At 48.1% G+C, this 22,522-nt stretch overlaps 1 protein-coding gene across 5 annotated transcripts in view; it reads left to right on the top strand.

Moving 5' to 3' along the window:
- The first annotated feature begins 1,405 nt into the window (after window positions 1-1,405).
- The window catches only part of SLIT1 (slit guidance ligand 1), a 185,108-nt gene continuing 163,991 nt past the window's right edge, over window positions 1,406-22,522 (top strand). The window contains exon 1 of one of the 5 annotated variants that reach the window (XM_061636266.1): window positions 1,406-1,567. In XM_061636266.1, the coding sequence (XP_061492250.1) occupies window positions 1,560-1,567 (8 nt within the window). In that variant the 5' untranslated portion in view covers window positions 1,406-1,559. Of the gene's footprint in view, window positions 1,568-2,110; window positions 2,653-3,111; window positions 3,401-3,742; window positions 3,845-22,522 lie in introns of those variants that run through there. The other 4 variants (XM_061636265.1, XM_061636269.1, XM_061636267.1 and 1 more) reach the window with 4 other exon arrangements.

The following is a 22,522-nucleotide window of genomic DNA, read 5'->3' as shown; positions in this document are numbered from 1 at the left end:
GATGTAATATACACCTAAACAGACAAATACACTGTGGGCTACTCTAAATAGTAAGCAGAGTGCTACCCATGGATTGGTTCTGAAGGCCAATGTTTGCAGCAGAAAAGAGGGATCCTTGGAGATAATATCAATCACCAGCATTGGAGGAGTCCTTGTTTGCTATATTCTTGAAGGGAGCAGAAGAACATCTTTCTTCTTTCAAGCAACATCTGCCATGGATCAGGAGGAGTTTTTTTTCCCTGGGACCAGTTTATTCCTATTCTGTCTAATATGAATGCTGACACTTTCAATTAATGTTCAGTTGTGGCTCCATGCTCCTGGGAAACTAGTCTGGATGTGAATTAGACAGAAGAAAGGCGAGACTATGTTCTCACCTTGTTCCCCCTTTTATAGAAAACCAGCTCATGGGAATCTGACAGACATTTCTACTTCTTTAGACAATGTCATAGATTTTTTAACGAGCCAGCCTCCTCCACCACCACCACAGACACACAACTGAGAACAATGGGGCCAGTGGAAGAAGATGTCATGGACATACTGACATATGAATCACTTTAGCTAGGGTCCAGGGGAATGCTGTTGTGATGGAAACCAGGCCATTTAGCATGTTTCTGTGCATGAGCTAATGGTCACATATCTGGAACATCCATGGATACAAAAGCCAAGAGTGGAGCTGAGCATGAAAACAACCCTGTAGGCTGGTAGTCTTTTCAGACTTAGGCCTCACCTTTAACTCAAACATGCATTTGTGGACCCATTTCTTATTTTTTATCATATATTTGCATGGTGGTAGTGCTGCTGCAACCCGCCTTGAATCAGGTCACAACCCGGTAGTGGGTCCCAACCCCCCAGCTGAAGTCCAATGCTGTAGGCTATAAATATGAGTCCCGTGAAATCCTGTTTCCTGGGCTCTTTATTAGCACATGGTAGTTCCTTTTTGAATCCTGGTGCCTTGCCCCAGCCAGGATCTGGCCTTTTTTTGTCCCTGCCTTGGGCATGGGCACTTTATCAGGATAGCTAGAGTACTGTTATCTCACTGACGGCTTTCTGATATTTCTGGAAGGATACCAAGATGTCTAAGTGAGCGTTGGAATCACCATTCAAAATTAGAGTACGGAAGAGATGATCAGTGGTGGCCTGACATTAGGTTTGAGGGATCATTCACATGTGAGTACCCAAATGGCACTCAGTGTCATATGTGGACCCCATTATATCACCATTCACTTGACTAATCCCAATTTACACACCTTCAATCCCATACCCCAGAAGCAATGGGTAATGTAGTTTCTTGTAAATTTCATACACACATAACTCATACTCTCTCTCTCTCTTTAAGAAGTAGATGCCGGTATCTTCGGGGTTACATCCCTTTGTTTTTCAGCCCCTTTACAGAACACTCAGGGAACTCTCAGATTCTCTTTTGTCTCCAAAAGGATATGGCACCTCAGTTTACCAATTCACACTTAGATGAGTACAGTACTTCATTGAACCTTACACCACTTTAGCAACTGAGCTAAGACAACAGCATGCATTTCTTAAAGGAGAGCTGAGAGAACTCAATGGCGGGGTAAGATAGTGGAATAAGCAAACGTTAATGTATTTGTTTGTTGCTATTTTGTGTTCTTGTATGCTGCTTTTAATCAAAGCATGAGTCCAAAGTGGTTTATATAAAAACAAAACCTGTCAACTGAAATCACACACACACACAATTGGTTACAATGAATGAAAAACAGAGCACTATCCAACAACGCCTCGATCCCAAACACTTTGTAAATTCAGTTTTTGGGACTGCAGTGCGCAAAGGCGACTCTTCTTCTCTGGGCCTCTGTGTCTGTCCTGCCTACCTTCTGTCGATATTCGCCTGACTCTCAGTGTGCGTCTTTACAATACGCGTGAATGCGTCTCTCTACGACAGACTCTCGGCGCCCCTCTGAGAGCGGGTGTGCTTTAGTGGGTCTGGGGTGTGCGCGATGAGCGTGTGTGCGTGACCAACTCTCTCTGTGTGTGTGTATGTATGTGTCTGCGAATTTGTTGGTCTGCAAGTGTGTTATGTCTGTGATCTGCTTCTCTGGGCAGGCAGTCAGCGTCTCTCTTGTCCCGTTTCATGGAGAGGGAGGGTGGGTGGGTGGTGGGAGATCTCTGCGCCCGAGGCGGGTGGGGAGACTGAAGGGGGGATGGGGGCGGAGCCAACGGTGCTCTTGCTGTCTGGGATTGATGGATGAGATGAGTGCTCCCGATGCTTGCGTTTGAGACCGACAGAGACGGAGCGAGAGGAAAGGAGCGCGTGTTCCTGTGCAAACCGCCCGTGCGGCCCCAGTTTTCTCATTCTGCGCCCGGGACAGGCAAAGGCGCGAGAGGAGCCGGGATCCTTGGCTTGCGTCAGCAACCAGCCCCAACCGGCGCGTTGTGCTATCATGTGCGGCGGGGCAGCCCCTCGCTAGCCGGCCCAGGCAGCATGGCTCCGAAGAAGCTGGCGGCGTCGGGCGGCGCGTGGCTGCGAGCGGGAGCTTGCCTCTTGGCCTGGGCGGCCTTTTGCCCTGTCCAGGCGAGCGCCTGTCCCACGCCGTGCGCCTGCAGCGGCACGACTGTCGACTGTCACGGGCTGGGGCTCCGCAGCGTCCCCAAGAACATCCCGAGGAGCTCAGAAAGGCTGTAAGTGCCGCTGGGAGGAGGGGATGCGCGGGGAAACCCCTGGCTCGTGTGCCTCAGAGGGGGAGGCGCCGAGGTCCTCTACCCCGTCTCATTTCGGGGTTCCGCCGGTGCTGGTCGCCACACACCCCTCTCGCCCTCACAATGGAGCCTAGCCGCTTAGGATCCGCCGCTCCGCGACGCGCTCCGACGGTCTGAGATGGTGGGGGGAGAGACAATGATTCCTCTGGGGAAAGTCGGGACGTGGAGAGGGAGTTGGGTCGGGCTGAGGCAGCCGCCGCAGATCCCTTCTGGGGCTTCAGGAACAATCCCTTGATTGCCTTTGTTAGGGAGCTGCGGCGCGCTCCCGTGCGGGTGTGCCCCCCTCCCAAACCACTGAATGTGTGTAATGTCGCTTTCCCCCCGCCTCCTCCTCCTGCTCCTCTCACACGTGCACCACACGAAAGCCTGTTGGCCTGCAGGTTGGGCTCAGGCGAGGAGTGGAGAACCTCTGGGCGCGATCCGGCGGTTGCTCTCCGGTTCCTTCTAGCACGAAGAGCGCGATGAGATGCCCGGGACCGGCCAACTTTACTGCACGCGCGGCTCGCTGTTCGGCGAGCTTCCAAAAACCAGGAGCATGTTCTCTGTGTGCATGCGTGCTTGCGCGTTCACGTGGGTCTGAATCTTCCATGGGCCGGCTGGGGCTGCTTCTTTCTTCACTGTATCTGCAAGCAGATTGTGTACAGTATTTGTTCGCGTGCTGTCCGCTCTAGTAAGGCTCTCTGGGGAATCTGCCTGTTCTGTGGAGCTAGATGGATGCGTGTTTGGGGGCTTCTGTGGAAAGCGGAGCGTATGAGTGGGAGGGAGGAGAGAGGTCTGCTATGTTGGCTTTGCTTGAGCTTGGCAAAGTGCCACCTTTTCTCCCCTTCACCCGTAAAGTCCTTTGCAGGAGGGTAGCACTAGCCAAACCCCTTTGCCACACTAGCGAAGTGACTGGGACTGCCAGGTACTTCTTCTATGGAGCCGGAGGTTGGTGTGGGATGTATCTTTAGGTAGTGGGTGCGCCAAGGATGAAATCCGGGCCGCGGAGCCTTGAGTGGCCCTTGCCTCCTCTCCAAGTCCCTACAGGAGGAATATTGCTTCCTCTGGCCAAGTCTGCAGCTGTGGTGGGTGGACTGTCCACCTTGTCCCTGAGCCCCATCTCCCTCTTTCAAAGGTGAAGAAAGGGGATCCATTTGCGGGAGAGGACTGATTTTCTGGATTAAGTCTACCCACTCAGGCAATAGCAATGGCCAGGAGGCAATAGCAAAGTGCGAGGCAGATCAAGGTGTGCGTGTAAATGGGGGAGGGGGTGTAAATGGGGGAGGAGGGGGAGAAAGAGAAGGGAATGGCACCCCAGCACTGTGTGTGCCTTTCATTTCTGCATGTGAGGTTCTGAATTATCCAGACTAAAGGTGGGAGGGAAAAGAAGGAATGGGAGCTCATTTGGCATGGGGGGTCATTAATACACCCTGTCACTACAGGTTTACTTAATGCTGGCTGGAATGCTCCTCATTCCTCTGCAGCCTGATGGAGGCCATTGCTTTGGTGGGGGCTGCAAAGGGAAATAAAGCTGGAGGGAATGCTAAATAATTCACCAGAATGCAGCACTGGAACGTGCTGTTTAGGTGGGGGGGGGAGGTCAAGGGGGCTGAGTGGCTGGATTTATTGCAGCTGAGCACAATATTCCCTTTTGCACCACTTAAGGCCTTGTGTTTCTTTTCCTTTCTGTTTGACTTTTTAAAAGAAAGGGGCTTGAAACTATAAGAAGGCATACATGCTCAAAGTCTGTAGTAGAGAGTTGAGGCCCTTGCCCTACAACTTGCCTCCAATTCCATCAAGGTTCCCCAAGCTCTGCTTAAGCCCCTTTGTCTCAGTTTATGGCCCCACTCCAGCCTTTCCCAACCTGGTGCCCTCTAGATGTTTTGGACAACAACTCCCATCAGCCCCAGATAAGCACAGCTTGTTGTAGTTCAAAACATCTGGAGGGTACCAGGTTGGGGAAGGCTGACCCTCTGCTCCCCATCTTCCTGCTGCCAGTTTGCTGTCTCTTGTTATTCTCTGAGGAATGTCTCCCTTATGGCCGGACAGGCTGGGACAGCATTTAATTTATAGGATACACTCTCAGATGTATGTCTGACTGCAGGGTAGCCCAGTAAAGAATGTGAGAGGCATGTGGTGTGAAATACGAATATGGAAGGTTCATGTGAGCATTCAGGTGCAGCAGAAACCAACAGGAGACTCCCCTAGCTAGTCGGAGAGGTGCTAAACCTGAAAAACAACTTTGTATAAAAGGCAATGCCATTAATATTCTTTCAGTGGGTAATTGTAGCAGTTTTGTTTAGATGCTGTGCCTGTCCTGGTCTCTTGTGAGGTTCTCATCCTGCCATGAACCAGGGCAACCAGAGAGAATTTCAGACCAAGGCAGGCTGCTTCCCTGCCTCTGGCTAGCATCTTCCTTGCTCTCATCTATGCTCATTATTGGGCCAGGTATAGGGATCTGATCCAGCCAGCCTGTTTGAGCTCCAGGTGTGACAGTACAGTGACAGCAAAATACTCCTCCCTCCCTTGAGTGTTGAAGATTCAGAGAGTTTCAATAGTCATTTTTCAGGCATTAAGGAGGCCTGGCCCATTGTGTATCATGAAGATCTTATACAGGGCAATCCACCCATTCCTGTTATCATTTCTTCTACAAACCAATTAATGCTCTCAGATTGAGCCTAATTAGGTCAGGGGCCTGTGGATGCCCCTGTGCACAACAAAGCAGGCTTGGTGAACTCAGTTAGAAGCACTGCGGGAGGTCTTCTTTAATGGCATCTCCTTCTCTGGCACCTTAATTATCCTCATTGAAGTCGTTATCATGCCACAGCCACAGGGAGCTGCTTTGTGTGTGTAGATGAGTGAGTCTGCTCCTGTCTTTGAATGTGTGCTGTTACCCACAAGCACTCAACTTTGCTGGAATCTGCAATGCCAGAATACCAGGGTTGGATACCTTTGACAAGAGGAGCCTTGATTGTCACTCACAGTTGGAACACTGCTGCTCATGCTTGTCCTACCCCAGGGCTGGGGAACCTTTTTGGCCGAGGGAGACAGATCTTTATCTGTCCCCACCAGCGCCCAACTTTGACAGGTGGCTAGGACAACCCACATATGGGGTAGGATCTACCCCCCCCAATATGGGCAGAAAGGGAATTGGGGGAGGAGGAATGTCAGGAACATTAGTAAGAGCTGGTGGATAACAGCAGCACCTGACCCGTCTGCCCTATATCCTGGGACAGACTGATATCAGATGTTTTACAGCCCTCCCTCCTTGAAGGAGAATTGGGGCATAGAAATATGTTAGGGTTACAGAAGTATTGAGAGAGCTTTAAAGCTTCCTTCCAGAGTCTGATGAGGAATCTGACCATTAACCCAGAGCTTCAGAAAGTTTGTATTCATGCCCCTTTTCTGTTTGTCATAACTATTTACTTGCCTTGTTGATCCCAGCCATTGAAAGATATAGAAGAGAGGTTGGTTGTTTCTAATTTGCTGCAAGTGTTCAGGCTTGGAAGGATACTTTGTCAACACAGAGATTTGAAACACAACACAGTTAATTGAATTATGTGGAGTCATCTGTATATAGATTGTTTTGTCACATGAGTTTGGACAATTGTAGGATGAGGCACAGTTGGGTAGATTAACAGTTCATTTAGGCCCATTTAATGCTATCCACCTGTCTGTCTCTGTATGAAATGCAAACTTTCCTTGGGCATATAATCACATGGACACATGTAAAATGTGAGTTTAGTGATAAGGGATACAGCTGGAATCAATTCCTGTGATCACAGTGGCACTTTCCCAGTGGCTGTAATTGTTGCTAGTTGTACCTACAAATGCCTGTTAACAAGTTATAATGCCCATGTGAATTCATGCTTGGAGAAGAATGCAAGTGCTTATTCATAAAAGAAAAAGTTCTGTGTAAATCAGCCCTAGTGTAATGTAATGAAAAGATTCTCAAGACTGAAGGCTTTTCAAAACAGTAAATTGCTAAGAAAGAGATGGTGGCATAATTCAGACTTCATGCCAGACCATAATTAACGAAGCTTAACCATGGTTTGACTTGTCTGAATTGACAAACTCAGTAGTGGCACATGTGGTGAGGTAAAGCTGCCCTTCTGATGCTGGGATTGCTGCTGCTTACCTGGATGAGGTTGGGGCAAGGTGGTGGTGGAGGCAGGGCCATGTGGATGCACCAGTGGAACTAATGCAGCCAATCTGACACTCCAACTGCTTTACCCACATAGTTCTGACCTCATTGCTGCCTACCCCATTCCTGTCCTGGTAAACATGTCAGGAGGGTGGCTCTATAGTCTCTGTCCCACCGTACACTGCTGGACAAACCTTGGTTTATGATCTGCCAGCAAACCAGAATCAGAAAGAATGATTTGAAGTGGGCTGCAAACAATGGTTTGCCATGTTTATATTTACAAAACATAATTATGGCCATCACACTGACTCCGGCACCATGGAGACAGGAGTGAACTTGTGAATTTATGAAACTGTGTGCTGAGAGAGGGGAGAAGAAAAGGAAACAAACATATCTAAACCCTGGTTTGCTTGTTGCACAGTTTGAAGCTTAGACTGCAATTTGAGATCTAAGCTATAGTAAACCTAAACCATGGTTGGTGTGATGTCTGAGTTGTGCTGATAACTCTTAAATGAGTCTTTCTTAGAGATGTGAAGGCCCAGAAAAAACTGGGAAAAATCAGGAAAAAGAATTCTCTGCTTTATTCCTGAATTTTCTGAATTACCATTGTGGATGTGGGAAGTTATATTCAGTCTAGAAATTCTAGTCAGAAGCAGGACATGATACATCATATTCTTAGCCTCTGGAGTATGGCATGGATGCCATATGGCCAGCTGACAATCAACCAAACAACAAACAAACATTTGTTCAAAACCAAACCAAATCCAAACATTGTGAAAGACTTGTGTGACCTCATAGACCAAATTGTTTTCATATGTAAATGACTAGCAGGCAGAGCCACTGCACTGTGACACTTCCCCTGCTGCAGTTCAATGTAAACAAGTGTAAAGTTATACATATTGGAGCAAAAAAATTTAATTTCACAAATATGTTCATGGGGTCTGAACTGGAGGTGACTGACTAGGAACAGGACCTTGGGGTTGTAGTGGAGAGCTTGATGAAGTTGTAGATCCAATGTGTGGCAGCCTTGAAAAAGGCAAATTATATGCTAGGATCATTAGGAAAGATATTGAAAATAAAAGTGCTGATATCATAATGCCATTATCTAAATCTATGGTGCGGCCGCATTTGGAATACTGTGTTCAGTTCTGGTCATCTCACCTCAAAAAGGATATTGTAAAGCTGGAAATGGTTCAGAAAAGGTCAACCAAAATGATCAGGGGGATGGAGCAACTCCCCTTTTAGGCAGTGGCGTCACTAGGGTTGGTGTCACCCGGTGCGGCCCGCAGCGCCCTCTTTCTTAGACTCTGAGCGATCGCGCATGCGGCAGAGCACGCACACGGCCAAACGACAGGCCTGACCCATAAAAAGACCGGTATGACCATTCAGTGATTTCAGTGGGCAGCGGCAAAAGCAGAAAGAGGGTGGGCAGCAAAGTAAAGGGGTAGCTAATAGACGGATGTCCCCTTACTCAGGAAATCCCCCCACCTCAGAAGGAAAACCCAAACCCCCCTTTGAACACCCCCCGTTCTGCGCTGGGAACCCCAGAGTCTTCTTTGGGGTGCTCGGCTCCTCCTAGGCACTCACCTGTTGGCTCTGGCTGTGGTTGTCCGCATTGGCATTGGGCTTGCTGCTCCGCAGCAAGGAGTCACAGAAGCAGCAGCAGCTCGGCCGCCAGGCACACCATCCTCCTGCAGCTGGCAGCTTTAGGGCTCCGCAACAGCAGCAACAACTCAGCAGGCAGCAGGAGCAGCAACAAGAGAAGGAGCGGGAGCAGCTCTAGCCTAGCCTGCCTGGTAACAGGCTGCAACGCCGCTGGAGTTGAGGAGGCCCCATCGCATGGGAGATCCAGCCCGGCGCCCTTCCCTCATGCCTCCCTCACATGCCTCAGCACCTCCCTCACGTGTTAGCGCGCCCCGCACACACTGCACAGGCAGGGCTGCTCTCTGCCGTCTGCCTGCCCCACTTCCTGGTGCCTAGGGGCGGGGCGGCTCTGGGTGACACCCCCCTCTCATGGTGTCACCCGGTGCGGTCCGCACTCTCCGCACCTGGGTAGTGACGCCCCTGCTTTGAGGAAAGGTTGCAGCATTTGGGGCTTTTTAGTGTAGAGAAAAGGTGAGTAAGAGGTGACATGATAGAGGTATAGAAAATTATGCATGGTATGGAGAACGTGGATATAGAAAAGGTTTTCTCCCTCTCTCACAACACTAGAACTCATGGACATCCAGTGAAACAGAATGTTGGAAGATTCAGGACAGACAAAAGAAAGTACTTCACACAGTGCATAATTAAACTCCCACAAGAGGTAGTGATGGCCACCAACTTGGATGGCTTTAAAAAAGGATTAGACAAATTCATGGAGGAAAAGGGTATTGGTGGCTACTAGCCATGATGCTTGTGCTCTTCCTCCATAGGCAGAGGCAGTATGCTTCCAAATACCAGCTCCTGGAAACTTCAGGAAGAGAGAGTGTTCTTTGCACTCAGGTCCTGCTTGCGGGTTGCACATGGGCTGTGAGAACAGGATTAGATAGGCTATTTGTCTGATCCAGCAGGCTCTTCTTATGTTCTTATGTTTTGGTAATCTTGGAACAGAACCAATCAGATAAAGCCAACTGGCATGGCAATTTTTCACTGCAGTGTCACCAGCAGAGCAATGTCAGCATGAGAGGTAGCCATTTCAGCTAGCTTGTCCACACGTTTCTTCCCTTCGTATATTGCCAGAAAGGTGTGGGAAGTGGCCATGCTATAGTGGCTCCCAAGCCATCATACTGTTCAGGCAAGCCTATATATTGGGCCACAGCTTATTCAAATCTGGAGAATTGTAATACTTCTTTTCCTGATGCTCCTAGAGCTTGGGAGTCAATATTTGATGTATCCCAAAAAGACATGTTTTAATAACAAATAAACAACAAACCAGTTTTCTAATGAATCTTTGTTCTGACAGGGTTGTCTCATGTAAATCGCTGTCCTGTGTATACTTCAAAAGCTTTTCAAGATAAATTCTTCATACCTCACTATGATTCACATGGAAGATCCTGATGTTCAAATGGCCCACCTGCATACATTCGGTTTTGTATCTTGAGGAAAGTACCTCACGTACAAGAGAAAGCCCTGTCAGAACAAAGACTGTCATTTGCAATCAGGGCTAGGCATACCACAGCATGCCTTTTTGGTATACATAAAACAGAGATTTTGTTGATACAATATAAGAATAAAATACAGAATAATCCTGTCCTAAAGCTATTTTTATGCCACAGACACAAACAGGTAGGTCCTTTTGAAAATGGGCTCTGCCCTGTTCACATAACTGTGTTTGTATCTTCTGAATTGCTTCCCCTTCTGTCCTGGGTTACTCTGAATGTATCTTTCTGGAGACTGTAGCCCAGGATGCTCTCCTCTCTCAGAGTGAGGCATGGGGAGGAGGTGGGTGCTCTGGAGAGACCTCCAAGAGCTGAGCAGGTGGTGGAGGCGATGGGCAGGCCACCCAAGCAAGGCAAACAAACGGGGGCCTGGGAATGCAAATTCATTGCTGTCTGAGGTAATTGCTCCAGTTTGCCTAATGGAAGGCTGGCCCTTGGCAAATGTCATTGTGCTCATGCCCTGCTTGTGCGCTTCCACTGACATCTAGCTGGCCACCATGAGCACAGAATGCTGGACTAGATAGGCAGAGATCTGATCCATCAGGGCTTATGTTCTTACTTTATGTGTTCTCAGGAGTCTAAAACTGAGCAGCGTTTCCCCAAGATTTACACTTGTTTCTTTTGTTGTCTGTGAAGTCATCTTTCCCAGATTTTCTCTTGAAACTCAGGCTCATGGCATGCTTTTGCTTTGAGACTATATGGGTGCCACAACAACCACCGCATACTGTGATTGCAGTATTTTTTTTTCTTTCCTTATTGTCAAGGATGAGGCTGTCTCTATAGTGTGGCTTCACCTGGACTAGCCTCAGCTTTTCTCCAAAGGCAAACCTCCACTGTGCTGATCACATATGTTCCAACCCAAGTTGCTTAGTGTTAGAAAATTGAACGGCTGTGGCTGACTTGAGGGTCAAGTATCCTCTAAATCCAGCATCTCTGGACAGATTAGGGAACAAATCTGCAGAGTTTAGGATGCAGCTGGAAAGGGAAATACGAGAAACGGGAAACGGAAAGACTGCCTTCTGCCCACATTTAATGCCAGTCATGCTGTATGGAACAGGATGACAGATGTGGTGCTGGAAGGAATCCAGAAGTGTTTCACAGCTTTGGCAGCTCTCACTCCAGCCTGCAACCTAAATCATAGAAAGAGTGTGTGTGTGGGGGTACCATTTTCTAAACAAGCAGCTTGGGGACAAGAGTTGGCTAAGGTTTCCCCTCCTTACGGGGCTTTGGAATTCTGCTCTGCCAGCACCATCACAGCCTGAAAGTTCTGCCTTTCAGTGCTCATAGGGGTTTTGCGCCTAGGTAAATGGATTGCATTTCAAGGGAAATCTTTCCTTGTTTTCTCTCTGTAGCTCTTGTATTGCCAGTGGGAGTACTGGGGAAGGTGAGAGCTTGTATTGGAATGGTTAGGAGATGACAGAAAGTGTTCTTGTTCCCTTTTCCAGTATTTGCTCACATATGTTCACATCAGTGTATTGTACTAAGTAAGACCTGAAAAATGGAAATGGACTGCCTTCAAGTCAATCCCAACTTATAGCGACCCTATGGACAGAGCTTAGAAAAGTTACTTTTTTTAAACTACAACTCCCATCAGCCCTAGCCAGCATGGCCACTGGAGTGGACTGATGGGAGTTGTAGTCCAAAAAAGTAACTTTTCCAAGCTCTGCCTATGAATAGGGTTTGATGGTAAGCGGTATTCAGAGGGGGTTTCCCATTGCCTCCCTCTGAGGTTAGTCCTCCCCAGCTGGCTAGGGCCTGCTCAGCTTGCCACAGCTGCACAACCCAGCCCCTTCCTTGTCCGCAACTGCCAGCTGGGGGGCAACTGGGCTCCTTGGGACTATGCAGCTTGCCCACAACTGCACAGGTGGCAGGGCACATAACCCCTGAGCCACTCACTGTGGGGGTGATCTTTAGCTGGCCCTTTACACCCAGGAGACACTAGCGGGGATTTGAAATCACAGACTCTGGACTCCTAGCCAGGCTGTCCTCCCCACTGTGCTATACCAGCTGTTAAGTAAGACCTAGTAAGGGGCAAATGAATAACAGGCCCTCTGGCTTCCTATTGGAATTAGTATGAGTGAGTGAGTGAGACAGACAGGCAAGTGCATCTAGCTCATCTAGCTGAAATGGGAGTTTAGCCCCCACTAGGGAGCTTACTGTCTTGACAGAAGACTGGCTTCCTTGGTTCTCCCTTGTTGAAGCAGCATGCTAGACTTGCGGTGGATCACACTGGCAGTCATGTTGCATTTCCCTTCCTTCAGATCCTTCCCTGGGTTGTGGGGAATTTGCAATTCTATTCCAATTTCTCCGTTCAGCTACTTCCCAGGCAGATGCTGTCTATGCATTGCCATGGCAACGCTGTGTTCACCTCTCCATGGAATTGCGTGCTGGAAAAATATTAGTTTAAAAACTCTGTGGTGTTTGTATTGATGGAAGCCGAGGTTATTAACGGGCATAGATTGTCCAAGGGATAAAAGAAACCCCAATAATGGCCAGTAAAGTTTCAGTATTTGCCACCAGGGAACACTTCCCAGCACCAGATCTAGTTGTTCCCTTACAAATACCAGTTGCCCTATGTTTTATGGTGCATGTTAAAGTATAGATATATACGTGCCTTAAATGTGCCACAGTGGCCCTTGTAAATGTTGTTTAGCTACAAGTGACTATGAGTAAGTGGGAAAGGAATATTGTTATTATTTAGTTGCTATTATTTGTATTACATTCTTCCTTCAAGATGCTCAGAACAGTTTTTAGTCCACAATGGCCCTCTGAGATAGGCTAGGTGGGAAAGATGACTTCAGAAGAAGCAAGTGTAAATCCCTATTTGACTAAAGTTGTCCAGTGGGTTTTATAGCTGAGCAAAACAATGAGCCAGTAGGATTCTTTGCCACTGCACCACACTTTCCTCCTTTTTAAAATGCTTTTAAAGTACCCTTTCCACTTTAACAGAAAAAGTGCCTTTTTATACATCAGTTGCTTGGAGAATAGATTAACAACCATGCTCATCTCCTTAAAACAGGAGCTTGGTGTATGAAACAGCTGCCATAACTGCTTCCTCTTTCAGCTTGCTTTACATCCCCCAACACTGAGAAGAGCTGCTAGCTCTACATTGGCCATTTCTGGGCCATTCAGGACAGCTGGTTAAAGCACATGTTGGCAGACATGGACCTTATCCCCACTTGTGCTTTCCTATCTGTTCTTAGACAGTGAATGCTGGTTCCTTAGGCCATGCATGTGTGTGTAGCCCAGGAAGAGGTTGGATTGCTTCTAAGGGTGAAAACGATAGCTTTCCAGGGAGGGGATTCCCAAGGGGAGGCAGCTGTGATGGGGGGACAACTAGAGAGGGAGCTTTCTGTGGATGGATGGTCATAATCTCCATGCGTGCGCATTTGTATGCTTGCATGTATGCATGGAACCATTGTCTAATAATAAAACTTTTATTTGTAACAGTAGTGGATTTTATTATACCTACGGCTCCAGTAAACATTTCCTTCCTCCACATTAGCTCTTGGCAATTTCCTAATGAATGCCACTGGCCTATTATCTGCTGTTCTCCCAACAAAGCAAATACTGTGGTCCCCGGACATGGCAGTTTGTGTCTCTGCTGCAGAGTGGGATTGCTACCATTTCTTACAGCAGCAGAATGAGGCATTTCTCCAATGATTTTGAGCTTTTTGATAAATGGGACTTTAATTGCTGCTTGCAATAGAAATATCAAATTGGAGAACTGACTACAAAATTCTCCCTACTCCCTACTTCTGTAAGCTTATTTGAAAAACAAAAGAGCCTTTTTATGTAGCAGTTGCTTACAAGTACACGAATAAGCTTTTGCTGAATATCTGGAAATGGGTGCATGAAACTGCAGCCCATATGATTCTACCAGGGCTGCTTCTTTCTCCAGCTTGATTTCTGTACCCCTAAAACTGTGGAAACAGCTAGTTCCACACTGGTCATTAAGGACCTGTCCAGACAGTCAAAGCATGCCCAGGCTGCATTTTTGACTCTGCAGATAATCTTGACCAATCCCAAGTAAAAGGAAGTAGTGCAATATCCAGTTTGCATATTATAGACGGGGCATAGCCTTGCTGCAAGGGCTAACTACAGTGCTGTTTCCCACTTTTAAAAAACGAGGATAGATGTGTGCTCCAGTGCTTGAGAAGGCCTTAAAAGAACTAAATGAAAATTTATATTTTTCTTAAGCACAAGCTTCAAAATGGTGTATTGCTAAAGTTTTAAGTAAAGGTGCTTGCTCCCTTTAAAAAGGCTAGAAGAATACTTCTTGCTGGAATGGTTCAGTGGGAGAGTGCGCAGCTTCTAAATTAGTATAAATGGGTATAAACATAAATTACAGTGTTCAAAAAGTTCATAAAATGATTCATGAATGCAGGAGAGGTGATCTCACAGACATCTGTGACATTCATGCTACCACATTCATTTGTAATGAAAATAGTAGCAATCTTGTGTGTGCTGTGTGGGTCATGATCCCAGCACAAAAATATTGCAGTTTGAACGCTGGCTGGATAAGTGTGATATCCCCATAATAAAAACATTAACCTGAGGAAAAACATCATTATATTGTTCTGCCATATGCTGAAGATGCACCTCTTTACCTTGGCCTTTGACACCTGAGACAGATGATTTCAGGACCCACCCTGTTCCAGTGACAGTTTTTAATATTGAATTTTAAATTGTTGTAACCTGCCCTGGGACCTGCTGATGAAGGGTGGTTAATAAATAAATGTAATAATAATGAGAAATCCTTTGCAGCAAATTGGTAATAACACATTATTGACTGTATGAAAAAAATAGTGTGGAATGCCTATATGTATCTCTCCTTCCACTTTACATTTATTTATTATATTTATAGTTTAGCCTTCCTCCAATGATATCAGGGCAGAAAACATGGTTGTTGTCCCCGTAGTATCATCACAACAACCCTGTAAGGTAGGTTGGGCTGGGACATAGGTCAACTAGTGAACTTCATGGAGGAGCCTCACACTGTCCTGCACTGTTTCTCTCTCACAAAAGAGTGAAGTGAATTCTTATAGTTGGAGAGTTGCAACGTAGCACAAAGCTGCTCTCCCATTTCACATGCATTCATGATAATGTGTGCAGAGAGCCCTGTGAGTACAGCTGTACACATAGGGCCCTCGGTTATAACTTAATTAGAATACAGTGGTGGCTGGCGGCTCCATGTCAGTGGGGCAGTGGAATCTGCTCCAGGTTTTCATCTGAATTTACAAGGAGCTGTCTATGGTGCTTGAAAGTTCAAACTGAAACCAGAGCAAATTCCACTACCCCACTGACATGGAGCCACCAGCTGCCGCTGTTAGAACATGTGTGGAGAGCCTGTCAGGTACAGCTGCATGTGTGGGGCTCCCTATTCACAAAGGTCTGGTGAGGTGCCTGTCATTGCAGTTTTACTCCTCTTTTGCTTCCTCCTTATGTGCATTCTTGAATTCCTGTTGAGCCCAGGGGTGACGGACCCAGCCTCCTTCCCGAGGGAGGAGGGGGAAGGCATGAGTTTCAGAAGCCTCAGCCGTTAGGGAGCATGGGCGATCCAGCTGTTGTTGAGTCTAACCCCGACCTTGGAGAAGAGAGTGAGTCGCTCGCCCCGCCAGTTCCCATGGCTGGTCCTGCCCCTCAATGGGACAGTGGTCAGCCCCCCAGCACTCCCACGGGACTGTTGGGGGATGCTTCTGAGAGAGCAGACACTCCTCCTTCACCAAGCAGTATCTTAGAAACACCCAACACTTCCCCGCCTTCTGCTCTCCTGCTTGCCGATCAGGAACCTGTGCTTTCCAATGAGCCCTCGGAGGTTTGCCCCCCTCACCACGCTCACAATGTCGGGAGAAGCAGACAGGGCAGAAGGGGGCATGTGTGTGATGGAGTGAGAGATTACATCCCAAGACCTCTCCTATTTGAGGCCCCCGGAAGTGGGCGCTGAGTTACCTTTCCTCACAAGTTGCAGAGCATGTCTAGAGTGCAGTTAGGGATTGTAGTGAGTTAGCATAGGGGTTTCTATGAGGTGCACAGCCTTTGATGTATCCATTACTTTAATAAAACAAGAATTGATTGCACCCTCGTCTCCGACTGGTGGTTCTCGCTCTGAACTGGACAGTTTGACTCAGCCACAATCCCTCGTCGCCCCCCTTCCCATGACGGATACCATGGATACGAATAGGGCAGTCGGGGGAATCCCAGTCACAGTGGAAACCTTGTATGCTGACCTCCAGAACCTCAGGATGGCCACGCAGGCTCTGCAAGCTGATAACCAGAACCTCTGAGCCACCACTCAAGCCCTGCAGACTGATAACCAGAACCTTCGAGCCCTAATTGCCCAGATCCAAGCCGCACCGCCTGGGGTGGCGGCGGTCCCGGTCAAGTCTCCAGTGGGGCTGCCCGCCTGCTATGGGGGCCAGAGCAACCAGTTTGCTACGTTTCTGGCCCAGTGCGAACTGTAGATTCATGTGTGCCAAGCTGAGTTCCCGACAGATCATGCCAAGGTGGCATTCCTCATCAGCCTCCTGGAAGGAGAGGCCGAGAAGTTGGCCACCCCGGTCTTGATTCGTAATGACCCAGTACTGGGACAGTTTGATGCCTTTAAGAATGAGATGCCCAAGATGTTCCGTGACCCGCAGAAGAAGGAGATGGTGGCCCGCCAACTGAGAACCCTGAAGCAGGGAAGGGGCACAGTGGGAGTGTACACCAACGCCTTTCGTGTCTTGTCCCAGGAAACGGATTACAGTGACCCGGCCTTGATGTATTTCTACAGGAACGGCCTTAGTTCAGAAGTTTTGGACAAACTGGCGCACTCCATGCCCCCGGACACCCTGAGGGGCCTGATCCAGCTGTGTATGCAAATCGATAGCCGTCTCGAAGGGAGGAAGTTGGAGCGGCGGATGGAGACCCCTCACGCTCAGGCACCTACCGCCCTTCCACGTGTGCGCCCTCCGCCCAGTGTGGGAGCCCCAGTACCCTCGGGGGAAGAGCCCATGCAGATTGGGGGGGCTAGGCCGTGCTTAACCGAAGAAGAGAGGGAGAAGCACAGGAGAGAAGGGGCCTGTCTGTACTGCAGAAAATTAGGCCACCTGGCCCGAGGGTGCCCAGCCAAGGCCGGGAAAACCCAGCCGCCGGGAAACAACACATCCCAGCTCTCGTAGAGGCCGCAGAGTTGGGAGGCAGAGAAGACCATAGGCCTCAACAAAGACCCATCCCATCCCAGGGCACTCTACTGTTGCCTATCCAAGTCACCCTGCCCTCGGGGCAGAGCTTCCAGGCCAAGGCAATGATTGACAGTGGAGCATCCTCCTGTTTCATGGACCTTGATTTGGTGTGAAAGCATGCCATCCCCACCCGAGGACTGGAGCAGCCGTTGGCAGTGGAGACCATAGATGGCTGGCCCCTGAAGGCTGGCGGGGTGACCAAGGCGATGGAGAGGTTGGAGGTGGAAGTCCCGGGGCATCGGGAAGGACTGTCATTCTACGTGGCGTCCTTACCTCGTTTTCTGGTGGTCCTGGGAATGCCATGGTTGGTTCAACGCAACCCCACGATTTTCTGGGATGAAGCAGTGGTGGTCTTTACCTCCAAATACTGCCATCAACATGGCCAGCCCTTGGAAGATCCAGAGTTGCTGGCAGAAGTGCCTACCCTGCCCTCAGAGGAACCAGAGTTGCTGGCAGGAGTGCCTGCCCAAGCGGTAATAACCTTACCCGCTAAGTATGAGGAGTTCTGGGATGTATTTGACAAGAAGGAAGCAGAGCATCTACCCTCTCACCGGCCTTATGACTGCGCCATCAACCTGTTGCCGGGGGCACGCATCCCCGCCGGACGGATTTACTCCCTGTCAGAGCAGAAGCTGGTGGCGTTGAGGGAGTTCCTAGACACTAATCAGAGGAAAGGCTTCATCCGTCCCTCACAGTCCCTGGCTGGGGCGCTGCTGTTGTTTGTCAAGAAGAAAGGGGGTGAGTTACATCCGTGTAATGATTATAGAGCCCTCAATCAAATCACGATCCCCAATAGTTATCCCTTGCCTCTCATCAGGGAGCTGCTCGAGCGGTTGCGATCCGCCAAAGTCTTTACAAAATTGGATTTGAGGGGGGCTTATAATTTGGTGCAGATAAAGGAGGAGGATGAGTGGAAGACCGCCTTCAAGACCCGCTATGGTCAGTATGAGTACCTAGTGATGCCCTACAGATTGTCGGGGGGGCCTGGAGTCTTCCAGAATTTTATGATTGACATTTTTAGGGACTTTGTGGACCGGTTCATGGTGGTTTATCTGGATGATATCCTGATATACTCGGACTCTCAGGAGGAACACAAAGTCCATGTGCACGCAGTGCTGCAGAAGCTGCGAGAGCACCACCTTTACGCAAAGTTGGAGAAATGTGGGTTCGATCTAACCAACATAGACTTCCTAGGGTATCGCATTTCCCCAGAGGGGGTGAAGATGGACCCCGAGAAGGTCTGTTGTGTTCTCACTTGGCAACCCCCTAAGACGAAAAAGGACTTGCAACACTTTTTGGGGTTTGCTAATTATTACCACCATTTAATAGCCAATTACTCGAAGAAGACAGCACCTCTCACTGACTGCCTAAAAGGCGCAGGACCTTTCCAGTGGACGGAAGATGCTCAGGAAGCCTTTGAAAGACTTAAGCAGAGGTTTGTGTCGGAGCCCATCCTGCAACATGTGGACCCCAAGCTCCCTTTTGTGCTGGAGTCGGATGTGTCGGACGTAGCCATCGGGGGGTCCTTTTACAACCGGCGCCGAAAGGCGGAGGGCTGAGACTCTGCGCTTATTTCTCACAGAAGTTAACCGATGCTGAGCAAAATTACACTGTGTGGGAAAAGGAGCTGTTGGCCATCAAAGATGCCTTTGAGGCCTGACGACACCATCTGGAGGGGGCGCAGCACGAGACTGAGGTGCGCACAGACCATCGCAACCTGGAAAGCCTTCACACCGCACAAAAACTCAACCAGAGGCAAGTACGATGGGCCCAGTTCTTCGCACGCTTCCATTTCAAAATCCACTATGTTCCTCAAGCTCAGAAGTGGGCGCTGAGTCAACTTTCCTCACAAGTTGCAGAGCATGTCTAGAGTGCAGTTAGGGATTGTAGTGAGTTAGCATAGGAGTTTCTATGAGGCACACAGCCTTTGATGTTTCCATTACTTTAATAAAACAAGAATTGACTGCACCCTCGTCTCCGACTGGTGGTTCTCGCTCTGAACTGGACAATTCCAGATAAAGTCTGAAAAGGTCTAAAGCAGTGGTTCCCAACCTGAGGGTCATGACCCCTAAGGCGGCAGTAAAGTAATCGGGGGGGGGACGTGCGAACAGTAAAGAATTTATTTATTTATTTATTTAAAAAAAGAGTCTTCACTCCATGAATGTTGTCTGCTCCCTACTGGTCCTGCAGACAACATCTCCCCCTTGCTCCAAACAAGAGGGAGGACTTTTGCTGAAGCGGCAGACTGTCTTTCAGGCACGCCGAGGGCAGGTATCTGCCTATAAAACATATGGCAGATGCCGAAGTAGACTGAGAGTGGAGTTACCAGGAGGAAGAGGGGATTAGTATTGCCGACTGCTGTCTCCTTGCACTGCTGCTGCTGCTGACGCCCTTACTCAGAATGAGAGGAGAGGGCTTCTCGTGAAAGAAAAAGAAACAAGGCTGAAAGGAAAGGCTGCTTTCCCCCTTCCTTCCTGGCAGCCAACCTGCCTGACTTTCTTGGCTCCTGATTCACTGCCATCTCCTTTTAAAAATTATTCTTGTTTGCGAGGCTGTCCAGATCTCGCCTTCAGCCCATACAGATCCAGGGAGCAGTGAGAAAGCTCAGGACTTGCTTGCCCCCCATCTCTGAGGCTACGTGTGTGTGCCAGCATCCCCCCCTTTCTTCCACCTACACTCTACCCCCCAATCTTTCTCTCCAAGATGCTGCGACAGTTGAGGGCTTCTCCCCTCCCCTATGCCCGAATACATGCACACCTGCAGATGCTTGCAGGAGGGGTAGGTGTGTTTGTGTGTGTGTGTGTGTGTGCACTGGTCTGTCTTCTGCTCCACTCTCATTCCCCAAATGCATGCTAACCAAGTCATCAGTTCTGATTATCATTCCAAGGCCTTAAAGCACTAACCGCCCAACTTAATCCATTCACCCTGTTGTCTGCAGTGCATAATCTAGCATCCCCATCGCCACCACATTGCTGCTCCTTGGTGTTTTGTTTTTTTAAAGTTCAGCAGCTCAACACTGTCACCCACTGGTGTTGGGAGACAGGACTGTGCATCTTCAAACTGTGTGTGTGGGAGGGGAGGGGGAGACCAATTTGTTTGGACCCGTGCATTAAAAAAAGAAAGCAACACCTCCCTGCAGATGGAAGATTAGCACACCAGGGAGTTTCTAATGCAATTCATGATTCTGAGTTTCTGTCTGCAGGGGGCTTTTAATGTAAAGGGACATTTGAAGATGTGATTTTGCCACACACCTTCTGAAGGAGTTCACTCCATTTCTGACACTTCAGAACTGAACAAAATCACAGTAGAAAACATAAGAAAGACTAAAGAAAGAGGCTCAGCGAATGTAGAATAAATCAGCAAAATGCAAAACTGAAAATCAAAAGGGCTAGGAAGTCATAAACAGGGAAAATAATCAGGTACAGGGGTGAAAGCATTGACCCCCTCCTCAATCTATCTGCTCTTTTGTCTTCACAATCTAGCATCCCCACCACTACCCCATTGCTGCTTCTTTTATTATTATTATTATTGTTGTTGTTGTTGTTGTTGTTGTTGTTACTGTTGTTGTTGTTATTGTTATTATTATTATTATTATTAATAATAATAATCTAATTAATTAAAGCTCAGCAAGTCGGCTGAGGCTGGGATCCACATACTGTAGCTGAAATGTATTTATTTGTTTAATTATTGTTGCATTTATATCCCACCTTTCCTCCAAGTTGCTCAAGGTGGTGCACATGGTTCCCCCCTCTTCCACTTTATCCTTACACCAACCCTGTGAGATAGGTCAGGCTAGAGACTGTGTCTGGTCCAAGGTCATCCAGTGGGCTTCATGGCTGTGTGGGGATTTGAACCTGGATCTTAGTCCAACACTGTCACCCACTGGTGTTGGGAGACAGGACTGTACATCTTCAGACTATGGGTGGGGAGGGGGATACCAATTTGATTGGCCCTTTGCATTAATAAAAGAAAATGCAGGGAGCTTTTTATGGAAAGCTTTATTTGGAGATGTGATTTTGCCACGCACCATTTTTTAAATTAAGACACTAAAATTACAATTAGCATGGGGGAATATCACAAATTTTTATGAGCTTACAAAGGGGGTCCCGTAATCATAAAGGTTGGGAACCACTGGTCTAAAGTTTAGGTAGGTATGGTGACAACAATATCTCAAAAGTCAAGGGGAGTGTCCTTGTTCTCCCAGACCAGAACTTGATCTGTTCCTTACTCTTTGCCACTTCCTCTGTTAGACTAGTTACCTTTAACGGAACCATTCTTGATATCTCTGGGTTCTGATACTTGCTGGTTGTTGCAGGCCCTCAGCCAAAGCTAGAGACCATGCTTGCTGTTGTTAGCCCTAAGGAGACAGAAAGAAAGGCAGTCAGATGTTGTGAGGAACTTCAGTCCTGAAAAATAACACCTGTAGTGTAACACTTTTAGATTCTTTGCTGTTGAAGTGAAAAATGATTAGGCCAAGAGCAGGTCTGTTGCAGTGTACTCTAGAGCATGGGTTTTACTTGAACTTAAGATCAAAATCACTGAACAAGATTAGCTGGACTACCTTCTATAAGAGTGCCTAAGTAGATATGGGTGGTTCTCTATCTGGTGTAAAGCAACACGGTAACTGAACACAGTGCCTGAAGCTCTGGTCACTCAGTTATTCCCTGGGCATAGAGAGGACCTCAGGCATCTGTCACATGCAGTTATTTCTTCTGTTAAGGATTCTGGCTGTGGAGCAAGCACTTCAGAAGAGCAGCCCCAGTTACATGCAGCAGCAGCAGCAGCAGCAGCATACAGGGAGAGTAATTCAATCTCAGTTGCAAAAATCAGGAGATGATGGAATTTTTCAAGCAGTCGAGTTCATTGGTCAGATGGGGAAGTGCAAAAGTATTTTAGACATCTGGTATCACAAGGCAGGCAACAGGAATAGATGAAGAGGTACTGGAGGTGAGCAGTAACCTCTGCCAGAGGCAGTCGTGTAGTTGTCCAGGCTCTCAGGGGGTCTTAGACCTCTTACTTTTTTGGGGAGCAGGATTCCTATGTCTAAAGCATCCTACAAGACAATCAGCATGAAAGGGGTGTGTTCTAGCCACTGAGAAGAGTCTTCTAATATGCTTCTTTGTCCTTTCGTGCTGATTGGAGCCAATCAGAGTGAAAGGAGGTAAGTCAGCCACTAAGTAGACTCTTCTCAGTAGCTAACACTCTCCTTTTTCATGCTGATTGGTTCCTAGAGGTGTATTTTTTGTGGGAAAACGTGTTAACAACGATCTCATTCTCAACCCAGCAGGGGAGGGGTGTTGCTG

The sequence above is a fragment of the Rhineura floridana genome, chromosome 7, assembly GCF_030035675.1.
Source record: "Rhineura floridana isolate rRhiFlo1 chromosome 7, rRhiFlo1.hap2, whole genome shotgun sequence".
NCBI lineage: Eukaryota > Metazoa > Chordata > Lepidosauria > Squamata > Rhineuridae > Rhineura > Rhineura floridana.
Note: the sequence above shows the minus strand (reverse complement) of the source record. Positions and strands in the feature narration are given on the sequence as shown.